The sequence below is a fragment of the Cibotium barometz genome, chromosome 4, assembly GCF_041138505.1.
Source record: "Cibotium barometz isolate CiBa-2024 chromosome 4, ASM4113850v1, whole genome shotgun sequence".
Taxonomy (NCBI): Eukaryota; Viridiplantae; Streptophyta; class Polypodiopsida; order Cyatheales; family Cibotiaceae; genus Cibotium; species Cibotium barometz.
Window position 1 is genome coordinate 53,798,155 of NC_141049.1, and position 22,944 is coordinate 53,821,098.

General features: G+C 45.0%; 1 protein-coding gene across 1 annotated transcript; it reads left to right on the plus strand.

The window, feature by feature from the left end:
- The first annotated feature begins 1,121 nt into the window (after positions 1–1,121).
- Positions 1,122–22,897, plus strand: LOC147639400 (uncharacterized). Its single transcript, XM_086790876.1, has 3 exons — positions 1,122–1,453; positions 21,199–21,525; positions 22,003–22,897. The coding sequence occupies exons 1-3, from the start codon at positions 1,313–1,315 to the stop codon at positions 22,663–22,665; spliced, it is 1,131 nt and encodes a 376-aa protein (XP_086647002.1). The 5' UTR covers positions 1,122–1,312; the 3' UTR covers positions 22,666–22,897.
- The last annotated feature ends 47 nt before the right edge of the window (positions 22,898–22,944 follow it).

Consider the following 22,944-nt stretch of genomic DNA (forward strand, 5'->3'; position numbering starts at 1 on the left):
TTGCGTACATGATGCTAACTACACGGTTACCCTGGAGGTTAGTGTAGTAGGGTGGCTGAATGGACTAGGGTGTTAATTAGTATTATCCCATAAGTTAAAGCTATTTATATGTCAATAGTGATAAGTGGGGTGAGCTTATTGAGTGGACTATGTTATTATATCGTGTTGTTGGGTGATAGAGGTATGTGCCTAGGCCGGTGACACAATCCTCTTCGAGCCTTAGCCCTTGTGCTTGGGGGGTCTACTGATGCAAACCTACGGTTGGTTGGGTAATGAGCTAGCCTACATTTGGAACTAATCCTGTTTGTCCAATGTTTAGGAGATCTACGAGCATAACAATGGAAGGGAGGAACATAGGACTTGGCCAAGGCTTCTATTCCAAAAAAACAAGGAGAGGCATGCTAGGGGGGCATGATGTGGAGCCTTAGGGTGTTTACACACTTGGGAAGCCCACAAAAAAGTTTTGCCCAACCAATCAGATCATCTCAATCACTCGTTCATCTGACATTTCTTTACAGACTATGACCACGCCCATGCACCCTCAGTGTTGATGTGTTTGTTGACTGGACCCCAACCACCATCGTTACAGTTTTGGGTGGAATAGCTACCCACAGTTCTCAGTTGCAAGATGCCTTTTCCGTGGGTGTACACGTGGTCTGTAAAGAGTATTATCGCCCAACAATTATTTATCAAAAAAGTACCTGCCCACAGCTCTTAACGTTTTTGGTGAGTAGGCCCGTAGTTTTTTTTTTTCCCATAAGCGCGGTGAATTGAATTAGAATAGAACAAAAATTACATCAGCTGGAGCATGGAGAGCATCCAGGGAGAAACCAGATGAGTGTGATAGAACTCGGTGTCCTTCAGGACAGCCTTCTTGGTCTTGTAGCTGGTTACTTCGTCTTCTATAACTGTTATAGCCAGGTAATCTTTCCAGTCAGTAGCCATTAGAAGCAGGGAGGTTATCAATCTCCTACCGGAGATCGTCCAAAAACTGCCTTCCTCAATCTGTGACTAGGCCCTTCGTAGCATGGCTATTAAAAGTAACGCCATTAATTCCTGATGCCAAAGACCAAGTCAGCATGAAAGAAAGGTACCGTCTTCCAGAAACACCAGCGCTTGATGTAAAAATGTGTTGACCAAGCGCGTGCCTGGCGGACGCCTCCGCGCAGGGATTTTTTCTTTATCTTCATCATCATCATCATCATCATCCTCCTCCTGCTTTCTCTCTCTCTCTCTTTCTCTTCGTGTCTTCTTCTTCCTTCCTATTCTCTAAATCTGCTTCTGCTTCTATTTATTCTACTTTCCTTTCGCAATGACTTTCTTCGAAAACAGCAGTGATTGCTCGGGAGACCTCCGCATGATCACCGAAGGCTTGAAGAAATGCCCTTTTCTAAGAAACATCGGAGAGTCCACCAGTTTCTCCTTCCTGCCTTCCTCGAGGTTTCCTACACCTGTGAGTTCCATTCATGCTTCTTCTGGGGTCAAGGTTTCTGTTGTTGTTGTTGCTTGCTAGGTTTCTTCTTTTGGCTGTATTGCCATGGACAAGGCTTAGCGTTATGAAAAGCTTAAGGGAAAGGGAATAGACAAGGTGAGGAGGATCAGAAACGGGATATCCAAGCACAGTATGATTGTCCTCATGGAAAAGCACTTTTGAGGGAAACTTGTAGAGCTTTTTAGTTTATCAGAACAACTTTAGTGGGTTGTTGCTCTCCCTTTGAGTATGAGAGATTTGAAATCTTGTCCATTTGGTTTCCAAACCCCTCACCAGATTCACCGGTTGCTCACATGTCATGGCCAGAGATATGAAATCTTTTGGGAATCTTATGGGTGATCGATCGGGAGACTGGAGGTTTTAAGCGTACGTGGCATTGGGAATATGGGTATTCTACAAGTCATGGAATGTTTTGAGGAGTATATAGGTAGTCGTTGAGCAGAGGTTTTGAGCACATGGCATTGGGAAAATAACCAGAGTGACGGAGGGCAATGGTTGATCACAATCTGCATCGGGATCTTACCAACCAAGAGTGCCTAGCTTCATGGATAAGCATATGGATCCATGCTTGATGCACTAAGGGTGGGTGGGACATGGGCAGCAACAATATCTCAGAATCAGCCTGAAGCTTTGATACCAATGTCACACGCGGAAGCCTTGGGAGTCTTCTTTCAGCCCTAAGCACCATCTTGGAACATGCTGATGCAAAATGCATATAGAAGAGAGAGAGAGAGAGAGAGAGAGAGAGAGCTGAGTATTCAGTATATTCTATGGTACAAAAAGGTACATCTTGGCTAGCCCATGGTTGCCCCTCAAAAGGTAAAGCACCTAATCTAAGACCCAGTCCGGGCTGGACTGAATGAGTCTCAACAGGGAGCAAAATCGCCTTTTATGGGCCTTGGGAAGTCCTAGTGGACTGGCCCACTGCAAGTCGGCCAGGTACTGGACAAGGTATTCCTCAAACACCGCAGCCGAGAGGTCCTTTTCTCTTTCGTGCGTTGGCCGACAGCATCCTTGTCCAACACCAATCAATCCCTTGCCAAAACAGCTAAATCTACTCCAAATTCAAGTCTAGTTCTTTATCTGTTGCCTCTTCAGGATTAGCCCCGGGATTAGCCACTGCATGTCTTGCACATGACATGCAAATTGTCAATTGCAAAGGGATGGCTCAATTGGCCGTAGAGACACAAGCTTAGACACATTGCATAGATCACTTGATATGACCCCAAGTCCTCCAGATATTCCGGGCATGGTAACATCAAGTCCCAGCGGAATATCATATCCAACTATACAGCATGACACGTGTCAATCACCTGCAGAGGCATATTCCATAAGCCATGGACACCAATCCTATATGTACATAGTGTGAAAGCAAGAGTGAACCATTTGGGTGGCCAAATGGTGACATTCTCCTCCGCTTCTAAACAGTTGTCCGCAACTGAAATGCATCCAAATATGTCTGAAGCACATGCGGGCAATCTTTGAAGAACTCTTCATCTACCCATTTAGCATCAATGGGAAGATAGTTCTTAAACTTCACAAGGTAACGCCTCACAACTTTGCCTGCAGCAAGCTTGCGTTCCTTGTGATACACAATCTGCTCTGGCTGCAAGATCTCCTCAAGCTCATCCACTTCTGGTGGATCCTTAATGACCATTTCCAATGACTAGGTAATGCCAATCTGAAAGCCACTTCATTGATCTTCTCGATCACTCGAAAAGGTCCATAGTACCTGGTTGCAAGCTTGAGATATGCACCCTCTTTGCGAGGCCTCTTTGCAAGTCTTGCTTTCTCAAATTTCAGCAATACCCAATCATTCTCTTTAACATCCAATTGCCTTCTATGCTTGTCGGCAGCCTTTTTATGCTTGTCTTGTGACCTTGCAATGGCTGTCCGCACCTGAGCAAAAGCAATATCCAAGTCTCTTACATACTCATCAGCTGCAAATATCTCATCCTTTGTGCGAAGGATGGGTGGCAAAACCACCTTACCATAAACAATCTCAAACGGGGCCTTTCCCGTAGATGCATGCACCGTGTTGTTGTATGCAAATTCCACAAGCGGTAAGTACTTCTCCCAAGAAGACTTCTGATCCGCCACATAACATTTCAAGAGATCCAACACGGCTGAATTTGCAACCTCACTTTGTCCATCCGTTTGAGGGTGATAAGCTGATGAGAAGTCCAATTTGGTGCCCATATTATCAAATAAGGCCCACCAAAAGAGACTTGTAGTCCTGGGATCTCTATCCCCCACAATGGACTTCGGCATTCCATGTTGTTTGAACACTTGTGCAAGATATATTTTAACCATATGCTCAGCTTTGATGGTCTTTTTGACCGGCAAGAAATGAGCTTGCTTGCTAAACTTGTCCACAATTGTCCAAATTGCATCATTACCCTGTTGGGTACGTGGCAAGTCCATAATGAAATCCATTGTAATACTTTCCCATGGCTGCGTGGGAATAGGCAATGGCTGAAGCAAACCTGGTGCCTTTTGCCTATCAAATTTGACCTTTTGACAGGTGATACATGCACGTACATGTGCCTCTATGTCCTTCCGCATACCTGGCCAAAAGAAATACCGCTCAATCATGTGCGTAGTAGGCATTATGCCTCTATGACCAGCATATGGAGGAGCATGGCACTCATCCAAAACCTTTTGCCTCATGTCAGACACCCCTCTTTGATCACATATGAGACATGTGCATGACCAGCCATCAAATCAGCCCAGATAGTGGCAAAATCAGCATTCGTATGATACAAATTACGCATGGTAGACAAGTCCCCATGAGAGGCAACCGAGATAGCTGTTACATACGGCTTTCGTGACAATGCATCGGCCACTACATTCTTCTTTCCTGGGGCGTGCAAGATCTGAAAATGAAACATAGAGAGGAAATTGGCCATGCTCATATGCTTCTTTGACAACTTAGTTTGAGTAAGAAAATACCTCAAACTCTGGTGATCTGTCTTCACAGTGAAATCAGCCCCAAGAAGGTACTGTTTCCATATAGTAAGTGCATGAATTACAGCCAAGAGCTCTTTCTCATAAATGCCAAGAGATAGCTCTGCATCATGCAATCTACAACTCTCATAAGCCACGGCATGTCCCTCTTGATTAAGGACAGTCCCTATGCAATTTCCAGATGCATCACATTCCACACAAAAAGGCTTTTGCAAATCCGGAACGATCAACACTGGACCATGAGTAGTTGCATCTTTCAATTTGAGGAATGCATCACTCTCTACATTAGTCCATTTGAACACGGCCTTCTTCTTTGTCAAATCATGCAAAGGAGAAGCAATCCATGCAAAGTGCCGAATGAACCTGTGGTAGTAAGAGCATAATCCAAGAAAACTGCGGATCTCATGCACCGAACTCAATTCGGGCCAATTCCGAATTGCATCAATCTTTGCAAGATCCATCCGCACTTCATCTTTGGACACAATATGCCCAAGATAATGTATCTCTGACAAGAAGAACTCACTCTTCTTTGCATTTATGAAGAGTTTATGCGTATGGAGCTCTTCAAAAACAATAGCCAAATGAGCTTTATGCTCTTCTTCGGTCTTCGAGAAGACTAGGATGTCATCAAAGAAGACACCTATAAATTTCCTGTACCCACGGAATATGCTATCCATCATTCTATTGAATGTAGCCGGGGCATTTGTAAGACCAAAAGGCATAACAAGATACTCATAAAGCCCAAATGCTGTCCTGAAAGCAGTTTTGTGTACATCCTCAGGCACTACACGCACTTGATGATATCCACTCTTGAGATCAATTCGGCTAAAGCATGCCGATCCATCCAACTTGTCAAGGATGTCGTCTATGCGTGGAATCGGAAACCTATTCTTGATGGTAAGCTTATTCAAAGCTCTATAATCCACACACATACAAAAGGATCCATCCTTCTTTTGAACCAAGAGGACGGGTGAACAATATGGGGAAGAGCTTGGCTGAACCAAACCCTTCTCAAGAAGCTCATTCACTTGCTTCATGATCTCCTCTTTTTGGGATGCACTTACACGATAGGCTAGCCAGTAGGTGGTGAGCTACTCGGCACAAGATCAATGCGATGATCTTCCGGTCGTACAGGTGGTAACTCATTTGGTAACTCATCAACAAAACAATCATTGTGCTCTTGCAAAAATTTCAGCCTATCATTACTAAGAGTGTTTACATGTACATTATTTTTCTCAACATGATCTCGTACAAAAATCAAGTACGCAAAAACACTCTTTTTCATTACTTTCTTAATTTGTACATGAGATACAAGGGGAATGGTATCACCCTCTTCACCAGCATCAGGCTTCCAAGTAATACATCACAGCCATCAAAGGCGCCTGATCCACATAGCCTTGAATGTGTATGCGCAACTTGCCAAAAATAGGCATGACCTGCTTTTCTCTACCAACAAAGGCAGCCCCTGCTTCAATTTGAGGACCCATGTCCTTCACTTCAATACCCAAAGCAGCTGCCATCTGAGTGGATATGAAATTCTCCGATGCACAATCATCAAACATGAACAAAGCGGGTTGATCTTTGAGCTATCCCCAAGCTTTACATACAACCCTATCTTTGCTATCATGTGAAGTGTTGCCCTGCACATCCGGAACCATATGCACATTAGGCTTCGGTACATTAGCATTTTCAACTTTGTTCTTCTTATTTGGGCATGCTCTTGCCATGTGCTCAGTGCTGCCACAAGTAAAGCATTTGCCTTCACGCATATATTGCTCCTTCTTCTCAGCACTAAGACCAAAGTTTGCCGGCTTTTAAGGGCGCTTTTTAGCAAACTTATTTTCAGCTTTTGGACCTGATTTGGCTTGGTTTTGGTCCCTTTTAGGTGGCTGTCCATCATTTTGCAGGTTTTGGACAGCCCTCTCTTTGCCTTGAAATGAGGGTTTAGCCTTATTGGATCGACTCAATTTGAGTTCCAATTGCTCGGTGGCGGTGGCGGCTGCGATTAATTGATGTAAGGTATGACCAGGATACATTTGTAATCCCACTTTGTACACGGGTTGCAATCCTGATTGAAACCTTCTCTTCCTTTCCGCCTCGGTGACATGCATAAATGGAGACACCTCCAAGAGCACTTTTCAAAACTTTTGTACATATGCATTTACCGATTCCCCCTCATTTTGCTTTACCGAATCCCACTTCATTGTTATCTCATTCAATGCATTGGGAGGCAAGAATTGAGCATAGAACCTCTCCTTGAACTCTTCCCATGATCTAACAGGATTCGGTGAGAGCTTCTCCGTGAGCCACCAATGGGCAGCCGTGCCTTTCATGAACATGCTTACATGCCGGATCATGGATTTCTGAGTGAAATCCTCATCACTGAAAGCAATATCAAACTGGGCAATAAAAGCAAGTGCCTTTGATGCATCATATTCTCCATGATATGTGTCAAACTTCACAGATTTGTCTCCGGCTTTGAAGTCACGAGACTTTGATGCATGTGTGTGCATCTCAACATGTTTTCCCCCATGTTTGTCCATTGGGACAGCTCCTGTGACTGGCATCATTTTTGGACCAAAAGGTGATGCATAAGGCATAGATACATGTGCCCTGTAAGCATGAGGCATGGCTGGCCCCTCAACATGCATTGACATTTTCAGCCATAACTTCTCCCTCACGAGCACACTCGAAGGCATGAGTGGCATGAGAGATACGTGGAATACCTGCACCAATAGAAAATTGCAGCCCAGTCCCTCCCAAGCCATGTATGTATGTGTCTCTTTTAATATAGATTTCAATAAGAAAAGAGAGTGTAATTAGAAAGAGTGAGACAATAAGACTAGAAACATTAGAAAAGTGTTAGAATAAAAATATTAGCTCTAAAAATCCTAAAAGAAATAAGAACATAAGAATAGTTCTATTAAGAGATAAGTATCTCCAAAAATAGAATTTCGAGTTTAAGTGATAAGAGGTTATATTTAGAGTACTTTTACACATTTAGAGTCCATGCATACTAAAAATGTGGAAAAACAACGCGTTTCTAAAGATGGTGCGTTTGCGGTTATATACAGACGTTTTTGCCTATTCTGCCCGCGTTGGCTTGTAGACCAGATGCCTTCCCGTTCTTTTGACTGGTTACATGACCATATTCTGAGTTTTTATCAGAGAGTTATGGCCGAAACAGTTTGCTGTTTCTGTCAGGGTCTCTACATAAAGAAAACTGTGAGAAGGCAGCAAGTAGCCTCAAGGTAATCCTAGAGTTTGAGATGCATTTATCCCTTCATTCTTATCTAACATCTCAGAAAAGAAGCTTAGATTGCTATAGTCTTTCGGAGGAAGAGACCAAAACTCCATAGCTTTTCTTTTAGAGAAAGAATAGTATGCCGTAGCCCTGTAAGAAAAGGCTATTTTGCCATAGATCTTAGAAAGAGAGAAGAGTCACAGTATGAGTAAGAGGAGATAAAGCTTGGAGATGATTGGATGATTTCAATCGTAAGACAAGGTATTAGAAGACTCTATTCTCATATGTCAAGTTCTAAAGCTCTTGTTAACGAGCAAAGGCAACGATAAACGACAAATTTCTATAAGGTATATACATATTTTGTTTTTCAATTATATATCATTCTTAGGGGTTGAGGTATGGCTCCGGCTTCTCTATTGATTGTTACAGTGATCTATTTGATTGATTTACCATTTAAAGTTTGTATTCTTTTAAGCAATAGCATATGCCTTAATAAAGAATGTCTTATCGCAATCTCAAGTTGAAATGCTAAAATCTTTGTGAAAAAGATTGTTTTCTTAAAGAAGGTGACATGGATCCTAATCATATGGTTTAGTGAGTAAATGGATTGTTATCTTGGTTAAATTAAGGTACAGGTATAACTTCTCCCTGCCTTGACGCTGCCCCGTTCTTGTGCTTGTATAGCCAGACGGCGGAGACGTTAGTAAGGCCCGGAGTTGGCCCATGGTATCCCTCATACCATTGGGAGAATGAGGTTTGCCGATTGAGGCAAGTGATTGTGATGATGCTGCCTAGTTCTGAGGGCCCAGGCTAGTGCGGTGAATTAGCCCACCCTAGTGCGCAGACATCCCTCTGAGGGGCGGGAGGATCGAGCGATGGAGCCTGAGAGGGCGACAGGCCGGCTTGAGTCCTCGCCAGCGGCCGACGATGAGGTGTATGGTCCCGTAGGGTTTTGCCCAGCATGTGGAGGCTGGAAGGCCGAATTCTAGATCATCGGCGGTATAAAGGAAAAGAATAAGAGAGCCAGTTTGGCTTGTATGAAATTGATTCATGTTTAAACTTTGTTTTTATAAATCTTATCTTTGGCATTATTGTATTGTGGAAAAAGGCAAGGGCTGTTTTAATAAACCTTGTGAAAGGGCCTTAATTAAGGAACATGTTTGTTTATGTCAAACAGTGTGGTAGGATTAATTAGAAAACAAATTGACGCGTGAGTAGGGTGGAAAGTGGGAGGATGGAATGCCCCGACGGCACCATCCTACGGACGGGTGGACCCGATTAGTCGGATAGCTTTCCAACATACTAAGTGAAAGCCCTACGTTAGATAAATAGGTTCTCGAGCAATTCTATTCTAGAAGACTAGGCCAACGGCTGTGCCTTGCATGGATGAGGAAAAAAGCGTTGTCTCTAGGAATCAAGACTAGTAGTTACCCAATTTATGTGATCAATTACCCTATGGGTGATTTGATTTTAGAAGACCACGCTCCCCCTGCGGGATAGAACTAGGTCTTACCTATAAATCATATCCTTGAATCTCTGCATGGTCAAGGTGTTGATGAGTAGGAAATTTTCTCTAAGATAAGACTTAGCGGACTATCTTAAGCGTTTCCCCCTATTTGTGGAAGGGGGGAACCTTACAAGTATTAGCATCTCCAACATTCATTGTATGGCTGTCCATAATGTTCTAAGTGTAGAGATAGCTAGTGTTCACGGTGATCGTCTCTCACGATAGAAGTGAAAGAGAACCCTATGCTCTGATACCAATGTAACTTGGTTGAACACAATGCTAATCAATACACTTAAATACACTAAGATTTGAAGGACACTTGCTCAAATACAAGATGTAAATTGCTGAATTGACAAGAGACACACAATGAGCCGGAACGGCCGACCCCTCCCTTGAGTAAATTGTATTACTATTGGAGAAATTCAATACATAGCTTCACGGGCATCCATTGCCAAATCCTCCATGCCAATGCATATGAAATTCAGCATTTAGAAAACAATGGTATGTCGATGTAGATCACCAAGGAGCTGCCTTGATGCCCGGCCCGACTTCAGTGTCCATATTCTCTACCATTGGCTCTATGTTCTACCAAGCAAGGTAGCAACATCTTCAAGAGCACATAGGACAAGAGAAATACTACACAGGGCGGCTAAACAAGGAGTCCTGCCCTTCTACTGAGTAAGTAATGACAACACATTGTCCAATTAGCTTACCAGTCTTCATAGAAGTTGTTGCAAGCGGAGGCCTTCGCGTTGGAAGCTTTAGAAGTGTGGATATCTTCGATTTGCCGCAATCCTTCGCGACAAAAGTCTTCAAGAGGATGAAGGGAACCCTGGGAAAGCTTCCCCTATGGTTCAACTTGAGAAAGGAAGGCTGAAATTAGGGTTTTCAGCAAAAAGACTAGAAATTACAGCAAAAATGAGAGCTGTTTTACTGAATTTCAGTCATTGGGAGTGAGGAGGAGAGTGATTAGCACTTCGAAACACTCTTGGAAGCTTTGAAAACACCCTAGCAAGTTGGGTATGGCTATGGAGAGCTTGGAAATGGAGAGAAATGGTGGAAAAACAAAGTTTTTAGCCTCCAAAAATCCTCATGAAGAGAAAACACGAATTTCTCTTAATAAGTAAGTGAATTGGGGTCCAATCAGGTGAAGAGATATGGGGAGATGCCCATTTATGAGTAAAAGGGGAGGATCAGGTCCTGGACATTGAGTCTTGTTCGCCTCGGGACTTCAGTGAGTGTGAACTTGGAAGTGGTCATAATTTATAAGTGACTTTTGGGCGCCCAAACTTTAATGAAATGGGAACGTACTCACTTATAAATATTGGCTAAGTCCTAAGGGCTATTTGAGCCTAGATTGGGTAATACTTACCACCTGTTCACATGCCACACAACCATGTCAGCAGACAGTTTCACACGCACGGTTCACGGGCGGGTGTCCCCTAGCCCGGAACTACACATAGGTCATGCAGGCATGAAAACAGCATGCAATTTCATTTGCAGGCAAGCACATAAAGATGCTATGCAATGCAGCATTGGCATGAGCAATTTCCGTTCATGAAACCATATAAGACCAGGTGTTTCCAGGCAAGTATATGCAATACCAGACCCGGTGGAAAGCCAATCCTCCATGCGTTTCCGGGCATGTACACAAAGGCACAAGTCCCAGCGGAAAGCCAAGTCCTCCAGATATTCCGGGCATGATAACATCAAGTCCCAACGGAATATCATATCCAACTATATAGCATGACACGTGTCAATCACCTGCATAGGCATATTCCATAAGCCATGGACACCAATCCAATATGTACATAGTGTGAAAGCAAGAGTGAACCATTTGGGTGGCCAAATGGTGACAGGTAAAGACTCTCAGGGCTGACAAAGGAGGTGAATTCTCTTCAAATGCTTTCGTCAGATTTTGTGCAGATCATGGCATCAAGAGGGAACTAGCCAATACAGGTTCGCCATCAGAGAATGGAGTGGTAGAACGTAAGAATAGAACTGTGGTGGAGATGGCGAGGACGATGCTGGAGCATCGTGATCTTCCTTGTCCACTTTGGGGAGAGGCCATGGCTACGGCTGTCCACATCCTCAACTGTTCTCCGACGACTTCAGTACTGAATATGACTCCCTTTGAGGCATACTTTGGCAGGAAACCTGATGTCTCCCACTTCCGTGTATTTGGGAGCGATGAGTATGTACACATTTCAAAGAAGCAGAGGGGGAAAGCTCGACTCCAAGTCCCATAATCTTATATTTGTGGGATATAACTCTCTTTCCAAGGGATACAGGTTGTTTGATCCATAGAGGAATGAGATTGTTGTTAGCAGGGATGTGGTCTTTGATGAGCATGTTCTGGTTTCCACTGTTGATGAGCCGCCACTTCTTTGAGACCCAGAGGATTCTGATGATGATTCTGTCGGAATGCGCAGCGGAAGACTAACGCACGTAGGAGACACATCACCATCGAGCTCCACGAACACCCCCAACGGGCACTGCAGCATCCCTCCACCGGGCTCCCATCTCTCGGTGAGCTGCCTCCCAAAACACCGACCGGAGGAGATGACTATGACAAGTTGCCACTCTAGCCTATATATGGCTCTTCAACTTCCCATGCTTCCACTTATGGGATAATCCAAGGCACCTTCTAGCCATAGATCACACACTCGAAATCGCCAACCTTCCAACACCCTCCCTCGATTCGAGCTCCGCAAGTCACCGAGGCGCGAGGGGGTCACCCAGGACCACACACGCCTGAGTTGCCCAGGACCACACACACCCAGGCTCTGATACCATGTCAGAATGCGCAGCGGAAGACTAACGCACGTAGGAGACACATCACCATCGAGCTCCACGAACACCCCCAACGGGCATTGTAGCATCCCTCCACCGGGCTTCCATCTCTCGGTGAGCCGCCTCTGACTCTGACAAGGTGCCACTCTAGCCTATATATGGCTCTTCAACTTCCCATGCTTCCACTTATGGGATAATCCAAGGCACCTTCTAGCCATAGATCACATGCTCGAAATCGCCAACCTTCCAATAGATTCCCAGTCCATTGTTCTAGCTGGACAACCATAGTTAGTTCAGGAGGTTGAGCCTGCAACTTGAGTTGAGCCCCCGCGCAGCAGCAGGAGGCTCCACATTTTGTTCGAGTACCCAGGTGGTTAGTTGACACTCTTCGGGAGTCGGGTGTCACGGAGCTTCCCTATGAATGGATCACAGAGGACGGACACCTCGAAGATTGCTGACAAGTCATTCAGCGGAGCTTTTACAGGTAAACTATGCTTTGATGTCTCGTATCATGTAGGACAAAGAGCCCACTTGCGTTAAGGAAGCCCTTGCACAGGATACTTGGAGGAAGCCATGTAGGTGGAGCGGGATGCCATTAAGAAGAACAACACTTGTTGCGAGTTGGTCCCGAGGCCGTGAAAACGGTTGTCAAATGGGTCTTTAAGACCAAATATGCGTTGGATGGGTCGGTTGACAAACACAAAGCCAGACTCGTGGCTAAGGGTTATGCTTAGCGGCTAGGCATCAACTATGGGGATACCTTTGCACACCGACAGCATTCGGACCATTCTTGCCCTTGCTTCTTCTCAGAGGTGGCTTGTGTATTAGATGGATCTCAAATCTGCGTTCCTTAATGGTGACCTGGAGGAGGAGGTGTATGTTGAGCAGCCTCCAGGCTTTGTGGTTCCAGGATTAGAAGGGATGGTTTACAGGTAAGGAAGGCCTTGTATGGTCTTAAACAGGCTCCTAGGGCTTGGAATCAGAAGATTGATTTCTTCTTTCTCCGGACTGGATTTCAGAGATCGGTTGCAGATCCCAACCTGTATCTCTTTTGGGAACGCGGCATGGTTACGTTAATCATCCTTTATGTGGATGATCTCATTATCATTGGCGGTCATGTGGAGCACATTGGAGTGACGAAGGTTGCCTTATCAAAGGAGTTTGAGATGACCGACTTAGGCTTACTCCACTTCTTCTTGGGATTGGAGATCTGGCAGACCCAGAGGGGGTTTTTTTGTCTCTCAGCAACGGTATGTTCATGAGTTGCTTGAGGCCTTTGGGATGGAGAACTGCAAGCCTATTACGTTGCCGATGGACCCGAACACAAAGTTGACAGTGAATGATCCTTGTGAGCCAGTTGATGCCTCTCAGTATCGGAAGCTGGTTGGTTCATTGATGTGGTTGCTGAACACCAGATTGGACTTGAGCTTTTCCATGGGGCTGTTGAGCTCATTCATGCAGACGCCATTGAAGTCTCATTGGGACGCAGGATTGCGGATCTTGCAGTTTTGTAGAGTACGAAGGATCTTGGACTCTTCTACATAGGAGGGGAATTGATGGATGGAGTCCGACTCCAAGGTTGGAGTGACTCAGATTGGAGAGGAGATCCAGACACGAGGAGATCTACTTTAGGTTACAGTTTTACCGTCGGCTTAGGAGCAGTTTCTTGGATCTAAGAGGCAGCCAACTATTGCCTTATCATCGACAAAGGCAAGAGTACCGGATTTCTTGTGGTGCTGCTTGCGATGTTGTGTGGCTACGGAGGTTGCTTGGCGAGATTGGGTTTACATAGAAGGAGCCGACAGTCATCCAGTGCGATAACCAGAGTTGTACAGCTATTGCTCAGAACCCGGTCTTCCATGCCCGGACCAAGCATATAGAGATACAATATCACTTTGTACGTGAGAAGATCTTGGTTGGTGACATCTTGCTACTTGATTGTTCGACGGAGGACAATGCGGCGGACCACTTCACAAAGTCTCTACCTTAGGCTATGCTCCGATGGCACTCCAGCTCCCTGGGGTTGGTTCCACATCTAGGAGTTGAGAGGGGGTGTTAGAAGTCATCTCCTATCTATACATTTACACCAGGGCCTCTGTTGTGGGTGTGCCTGCCCGGATTAGGTGTTTTCTCATTTTTCCCCACTCTCCATATTTTTTCCTATTTTTTCCTATTTTTTAGGTGTGGGAGGTTGTCTGGAGTGGTTCAGGTGTTAGCCAGTTGGTCCTTCTTCTCTCTGCTACTGCTGGCCGATTGAAGCTGGTGCGGGTTGTGGACCATCTGGGGCTGGCCAATTGATGCTCACCTGGTCGTGGACTTCTGGGTGGCTGTCGGCTGTCCTTACTGCTGGCCGACTGCTCATATGGGCCCATGTAAAATGGCCCCACTCATTGTATCATATTTTCGGGATTTTCTTGTGTATATAGAGCAGAGTTACACGCCTCTCTCTCTCTCCTTCTCCATTGCTGTATTTTTCTGCAGTGCACTTGCTCGTGTTCTCAGATTTTGTCATCATCTCCGCTTCATATTCTGACATAAGTTTATAAGTAATTTTTCAAAACACACGATGAGGTTCCGGTAGTTCCTCTGCTCCTGCAAATGAGGACGCTTCGATTGCCTTGTCATAAGAGCTTAGAGAGCCCGAGCTTGATGACAAGGGTGACTTCTGCAAGCGCTCCGATAGGCACTCTTCTGATGGAGATGATCCTAGCAAGAGCTCTGATTTTGATAGTGATCACTTTTCCATCTAGATTCTAGCTCCAACCCTCTAGCCTCCCTTTTTTGTGCACCACTTTTTGTACTTACTACTATGGCTACATGTGCCTAGAGCGCCTTGCATTGTATGACTCAGGCTTTAGCCTAACATCTATGTATGTTTTCAACTTGGTTTTAATGGAATTTTGGTTTGAGTCATTATCATGTGACAACTTGTCTTCTCTTTGAAATTGAAAATACTAAAGTTTGTAAGTATTTTTTTAAAAGACAGTACGATACCGTATGATAATTTTTTAAAAATATCATACCGTATTTTTCCGTACGGTATCGTCTTGTACAAACCGTACGGTATCGTACCTGACAACTATGGGCAATACTAGCCAAGAGGTAGGTGTTAAGCAATGCGCCTGCGAATGGATGATTACACGAGAGGGGAGAGGTCTTTGTATAGGTATACAAGGCAAAGGTGCCCTACTCACATGAGTAAATATCCCACGTTTTATAAATGAGCCACGGCCTATAAATGGTGAGAGAAAATACACATGCGCCTATACAAGGGCTAGTTCCCACACAATGAGATGCCCAAAATTCTAACACTTGGGACATGCAGGCTTTTAGAGGAGCTACTCTACCCTTGACCACATCTTCACCCTTTGTTCCATCATAGACGATGGTGGAGCACGACATCATAGGATTTATTGATGCTTTGTGGATTTCTGCAAAGCTTTTGATATTGTACCCTGAGTTCATCTCCTACAACGTCTACAGGTGATAGGAGTCCCATTTGACATGGTTTGGAGCATCATTGCCCTCTATGAGTCCGTCACCAAACGTGTGAGAGCCCCATGAGGTACGTCATATGAGATTTTCCAGCACTACTGGGGTGAAACAAGGCTGCCCCCTATCTGTCACGTGCATGCCTATGCCATGGCTAATCATTTGCATGAACATTCTTAATCCTTGACTAATCCAAAAGTTTAGGATAGCATCTAGGTGTCATCATCTTCACCATGGGCATCACATCATCAGCAGCAGCATTACCATTATCATCATCATCATAAACATCATCACGGGGGTCTAGGGCTCCTGTCAGCAGCCATCCAGGGCTCTCAGCCAGCAGTCAACAGCCCATGGGAGAACCTAGCAGCCAGTCGGCAGCAACCAGGCAATGGGCCAGCAGTGGGACATATGAAGGCATAAGCGCAGCATTAAAAAGGGAAAATTTAGTGAATATTTGTCCAGCAGATATGGCCGACAGTAGGGAAGCTCGCCGACTTGGTCTCTAGAAGCATATAGTCATTTTCAGCAAACATCAAGTCATTTCAGCAAGTCATCTTCATCATTCAACAGTAGAAGCATGTAGAAAAGGGCGAGAAGGTCAATGTGAGGGAAAAAGGACTAGATGTACGAGAGATCAGAGCAAAACAACACAGCATGAAATATGTGCGTTGAGTCTATATATAATGGTGAGTGAACATATGTACAAGAGCCCTCTGATGTGAGGTGACTTTGAGTAGAAAGACGAGTGCAGAAGCAAAGATGATGTCGGAGTTGCGTCGATGTGAGGCAAAGAACTCCGAGTGGTTGTTGGTGTCGAAGGCTCGCGTTGGTGCATGCAGAGGCACTCCGAGGTGGTAGCGGCAGCAGAAGATGAGGTGATGCAGGCTTTGGTGACAAGGGTGCTGCGGTACCTAAAGTGGTAGATGAAGAGCAGAGAGGTTGCCGTCCTGAGTGGTGGTGGTGGTGGTGCAAACTCTGATGACAAGGGTGCTGCAAGACCTGAAGGGTGCAGGTTGTGATGACAAGGGTGCTGCGTACCTGAGGGGTGCAAGCTATGGTGACAAGGGTGCTGCGTACGTGAGGGGTGGTGAGGAGCAGAGAGGGCTGCCATCCCGAGTGGTGCAAGCTCTGGTGACACGGGTGTTGCGTACCTGAGGTTGTAAGGAGTAGAGCCATATTGCATATAAGAAAACCTTGAAATGAATCTCTCTCTTCTTCTCTCTCCTCTGTCTTAATCATCTTACTTTGGCATCAACGTTCTTAATCAGGCTTAGGACTGTGGATCAATACAGCAAGGCTTCCGCGCATGCAACATTGGTAGCAGAGCATTTAGGCTCAGCCCACTAAGCATTGTCTCAAGGAAGGTGCACAGTTCCAACAAAAGGGATGCAATAGGGTAGCAGATGGAGTGGTCTGCAATAGGCGAAGTCAGAGGAAGCATTCCCTGAGGGTATGTATGCATAACCAGTACATCATTAAGCTCTCATATCAGTTCCAAAGGCCTAGCAATAGTCATGATCAGTTCTGGTAGGTGACCCACCGTTGTGTTAAGGGTAAGGGAATGCAGGCATGGTGACAACAATGGAACAAATGCTCAGTTCTTCAGCAAGACTTGGAAGTGGAGATCAGGAGTGAAGGTGTTCAGACAAAAATATCAGTCAGTTAAAGTCAAAGTCAGTAGACGTCAAAGTCACAGTTTAAAGTCAGTAGTAGTCCAGGGAGGAAGGATGACAAAGTGTCTACCCCGTCAACAAGTTTAGCAGAAGGGAATATCACGTGCACGCCCGTGCAATGGCTAATCATCTGCATGAACATTCTTAATCCTTGACCAATCCAGTAGTTTAGGATAGCATCTAGGTGTCATTGTCACCATTTGGTCCATCTCCATTTCTGGAGCCACTTCTATAGGATTGTCATTCCATAGAGCGTCCAGATTTGTGCCATGTTCACATAGGGCCAAGCCAGTGTCTCATGTGAAAGGGCCAGTTTTGTGGTGTCACATGGACGGGAGCCAGATCAGTGCCACCTGTGTGCGACCAGTGCTACGTCACATGGACGGGAACCAGTTTCGTGTCACCCGTGTGATTTGCTTCGTGCTGTATGGATGGGAGCCTGTTGTTGCCACCCGTGTATAGCCAGGATGGTGTCTTACCTATGGGACTGTCACCCCATAGGAAGACCATGACATATTTATTTATATTTGTCGCGCCAGTTTTGTGCCCGACAAGAACCTCTTGTACAAGTTTCATGAAAGGGAGATTTCGTCCACTATTTGTGTACATGCATTTATGCCTGCATGCATAAATTTGTTTTTGCATGACTTGTTTGCGTGTGTCTGCCTGTTATGCTGTGCCAATACACTGGACGGGACGCCCCGAGTGTACCGTGGAATGCAGTTTGCTGACTTGGTGGTGTGGCGTGTGAACAGGTGGTAAGTGTATTCATTTTTCCCTTTTTAAAAGGTGAAATCCATAAACTAGAGTAAACCTTAATTTTTTTATAAGCTAATGTGTTCACACACATTTAAAGTTGGACTGGACATTTAGTGTGGGTGCCCATAAGTATAAATTATGTATTAAGGTATTATAACCTTTGATAAGCCTTTTTGCATGGAACATTCTTAAAAATTCCCCACGTGGTGGGTTGGTGGCTCTCTTTCTCCATTGCCTCCTCACGGCTGCCCACGCCTGAAGATTGCTGGCTGTACCCGCCTACTCTCCATCGCCTGCAGTCTACTCCCTACCTGCTGTATACGCCTGTACCTACTGTGGTGTACCTGCTGTCCACGCTTGTACCTGCTGTATACGCCTGTACCAGTCCCTTGTGTACCTGTTGTCCACGGCTGTACCAGCCCAGGTGTACCTGCAGTCCACTGTTGTACCAGTCCCTTGTGTACCTGCAGTCCACATTTGTACCAGCCCTTGTGTACTTGCTGTCCACGCCTGTACCAGCCCCTGGTGTACCTACTGTACCTGCTGGCTACCCTTGTGTACCTGTTGTACTTGCTACAAGTACAGGTACCTGCATAGTACCTGGTTGGTTGTACTTGCACACTTGTGAAGTACCTAAAGTGCTTGATTGTACCTGCTACAAATAGTACCAGTTGTATCTGGATTGTACTCACCGTACCAGGTGCTCTCATATTCTTTTTCTCATTTGAATAAATCTGAAATTTGCTAATTTAAATTCAGAAAATGCTTAAAGTTGTGTAGTGCAGGAGCATGGCATGTATATGCTGGCCATGTTCAGGAAATTCTTCCTGGTGTGGCTAGTATATTTCCCTGTGTGGTGTTGTTAACTGCACTCTCAGAGCTTTTGAGAGCCAGTGAAGGTTAAACTCAGTAGGGAATTTGGGAGCAAAGCTCATTGGAGAGAACCAGGCCACGTTCCCTCTGCGGTGTACTCTTTGTCTTGCGTCAGTACGGGTGTGCCTGTTGGTGCACGGTCCCGGAAGACCAGTGAAAGGCAGGTGTCCACCCAATGAAGGTGGGAATGAGCCTGTGATTTGGGGCTACTCTGCCCAACACCTCTTCATCGACTTGAACCCGTTCTTTTTGGTTGTTTTCACTCCCTCGGCCCCAGTGCTGGTGTCATTTGTATTTTCAGTATTTGTGTTGCTGATTTTGTTTCCATTGTTTAATAACAGTTAAATTAATTGTTCTAAATATGTGTATATTGTCTTCTGATATGTAGGCCTCCTGTATGGAGCGGTCACAGTCATCATCTTCACCATGGGCATCACATTATCATCAGCAACAACCATCATCATCATCATAAACATCATCATGGGGGTCTAGGGCTCCTGTCAACAGTCATCCAGGACTCTCAGCCAGCAATCAGCAGTCCATGGAAGAGCCTACGCAATAGGCCAGCAGTGGGACATATCAAGGCATAAGCGCAGCATTAAAAAGGGAATGTAGTGAATATTTGTCTAACAGATATGGCCGACATGGTCCCCAGAAGCATATATGAGCATTCAATCATTTTCAGCCAACATCAAGTCATTTCTGCAAGTCATCTTCATCATTCAACAATAGAAGCATGTAGAAAAGGGATAGAAGGTCAACCCCTTGGGGCTGACCAAGGCCCACACATGTACAAGCATTTATGCAACCTTTTGGTACCATATTAAATATAAGAAAACCTTGACACCAATCTCTTTGTTCTTCTCTCTCCTTTGTCTTAATCATCTTAATTCAGCATTAATGTTCTTAATCAAGCTTAGGGCTATGGATCAATATAGTAAGGCTTCCGTGCATGTGTCATGTGCACACACATGTACATGCTAATCTCAGGACTAATCCTAGAGTGCAGCTAGATAAAGAAGGATTAAGAATGATTAGAACCACATATTTGGAGCATTGTTTGCTGTTTTGGCAAGGGGTTTGACGAGTGGAGGACATGGATGCTGTCGGCCAGCCACCAGTACATAGAAGAGGAGGGACCAGACGGCTGCGCATATAATTTATTATGTCCAGTCTTGATGTATGGAGCAGCCCTCTGGGGACTAGATTTATCCGATGAGGATTGACGGCGAGTTGAGAGGCCGTAGGTCACGATGTTCTCTCTGCAGCAAACCATCAGTCCCACACTAGATTATCCAGGCAAAGTTTGCTGGAGCCCTGATGGTAGTGGATGCACTCTTTCAGACAGTCACAGACCTCCATTGCATCAATCACACTGACCCGCACCCAACAGCTGGGCTACGTGAGTGTTCACATGTCCCATCATGCAGATTGCGATTGGCTAGATACGGGTGCCATCCCACCGCCTCAGAGTGGAGCCCAGGGAGAGTTGAGCGCTTCTTCAGAGCTGGGGGGCTTATACGGAGACCTAGGCAGGAGAGGATTTGCCGGTTATGCCACACAAAGGTTGAGATAGAGGAGCATTACATATGTCGCTGCCTAGTATGCTAGAGATTCGCGCGAAGTTTCACTGTATGTTCCATGAGGGATTTGGCCCACTTTCCAGGATCATTTGACTTTGTGGACCAGCGTTGCATAGGGCTCTTCCTGTTGGAGCTTCGCAGACAAAGGGACATTTTCTTGAGAGAGCCACGGCCCCAGGCACCCCTACCCCTCCCTCGTCAGCCAACCATCACCAGCTTCTTCGGGATCCAGGAGGACACCCATACAGCCCACCACAGGTTGCTACTGACCCACCTTGCCCGATGGGGGTTACCTCGGACCGGGCCTGCACATTCCAGTGTGCCTGATGCCCATGGCCCCCGGGTGTCTGCCATGATCCCCTCATCAGCTCTAGATCCAAGACATGCTCCATCTCCATCAAGCCACCTTTTCATGTGACTTAGCTAAGGGAGACATGGCGGCCATATTCATTAGACCCATGCTTGATATTTCAGAGAGTGGTATACAATCTATTGGGGGCTGATTCTCCTTTCATGTTTCATGCTCCTGATATTCCATGGAGATTTCCATGGACAGTTTTGTGTCACTCTAGTGAGATAGTTTTGATTTATTTTCCGTTCCATGATGAGATATGCTATGGACATTATAGTATGACTTTGGTCTCATAGGCCCATTGGGTCTTTAGTAGATGCTTAATATACTGATTTGCTTCTTCTTGTCTGAGTTCCAACAGTGGTTTGGAAAGCAGCTGCCACCGTTATCATTTTTCGTCCAGTTGCAAAAAGTAATTTTTTTTGTCTGACAGCTGATTAAAAGCTGCATGTATGGGCAGGTGAAAGGCAATCAAGGTCCTATATTTGAGGATGGTCCCAACTTTGAGCTTGCTTTTAAGCTGTTTCATGGGCGCAATGGTGTGGTCCCTTTATCTGGGTGGACGGACTCGGCAGCAAAAGACACAGAGTCCTTTATATCCAATTCAGAAGCTTCAAGTGTCCACTTCCATCCTTTGGCTGCCTCTGCAGCAGCTATCAGCCTGTCTTCACTTGGAGTATCTGGTCCCTTTGGCTTTGATGCCTTTATGTCCAAGAAAATCAGGATGAAAGAAAACAACAAACCTGGCAAAAAGGAGGAGCGACCGGAAAAGAAACCATCTTCAACTGTAAGCTTGTCTGACCTTTGAAATTAGTGTTTACTACCCTCAATGTGTGCTTTTAATTCTTAATGGCAGTTATTAATGATTTGTCCATGCTACTTTGCTACTGTATGGAATCAAGCGCTGTGCACGCTATTGACTTTAAGATTGTCCCTACGATATCTATATTTCATGGATCACAGGCGATTGCCTCTTATTAACAGGGGTATACAAAGCTTCACCATGTAGTTTCGTTAAGACTCTGTGAGGAAGTCTTTTTACTAAAGAGCTTGGATAAGAAGGCTAAAAGCCTAGAATGTAGGTGAACATTAAAGATTGATATTTTGAATCCTCATTATTAGGGAATACTGCATGGAAAAAGGTACAGCTATCTTAGAAAGGGCATTGTTTTGATTTGTAAATGATAAGAATTTTTCCCTTTGCCAAACGTTTGAAGTTTTTGTTTTTCTCATAAAAAATTGCCTGTTTGATTGATGGTTGCAGGATCATCAAGCATTGAGTAGTGAGTGGTTGCAAAGTGGTAATTGTCCCATTGCAAAATCGTTTCGTGCGGTTAGTGGGGTCTTACCACTTGTGGCAAAGATACTCCAACCTCCTCCGGATATGAAGTTTCGGTGCCCACCTGCCATTGTTGCAGCACGCGCAGCCCTTGCCCGAACAGCTGCAGTAAAAGCTTTAAGACCTCAACCATTACCAGCCAGGTTTTTAGCAGTCGGGTTACTGGGAATGTCTTTAAATGTGCCTCTAGGGATCTGGAGGGAACATACTGAGAAGTTCTCACCAGCTTGGTTTACTGCTGTTCATGCATCTGTACCATTCATTGCAATGCTGCGAAAGGCTGTCCACATGCCAAAGTATGCAATGGCTTACACCATTGCAGCCTCCATTCTGGGCCAAGTTATTGGGTCAAGGGCAGAGAGGAAGAGAATGGAGATTGTGCATACGAGGGCAGATGAACTTGCATCGAAAAGTGATCCAGAAACAGTGAATGAACCTTTGCCCCCTCCAACTGCTAGGAAAGAAGATATGCCTTCAGGAATTTCTGCTGATAAGCTTGACCCCTTTGCAGCTCATTTATGTGGGAAGGAGGAATGGAAATTTTCCACAAAGAGGAGTCCATCAGCAAATACGTTAAGCGTATTTTGAGTTGATATTAACTTGTTCCAACATTTTGAGATCATTGAATAAGAACTTGATTGGAACAAGATTTACTGCTGGACACAATCTTTTTGTTGCGGGTTAAGTTTATTGAGATGCTTGATTGGGTTGTTAAGTTTCTTGAGATGCTCAATCAAGCATCTCGCATTTACTTTCTAGTCCTGCCTTCTTTACTCTGAACTCTTTTTATAATTCAACAGTATAATAGCATATTTACTTATCCAGAACTCCTTCAATAATTAAAGAGTTCACTAGCATTTTTATATA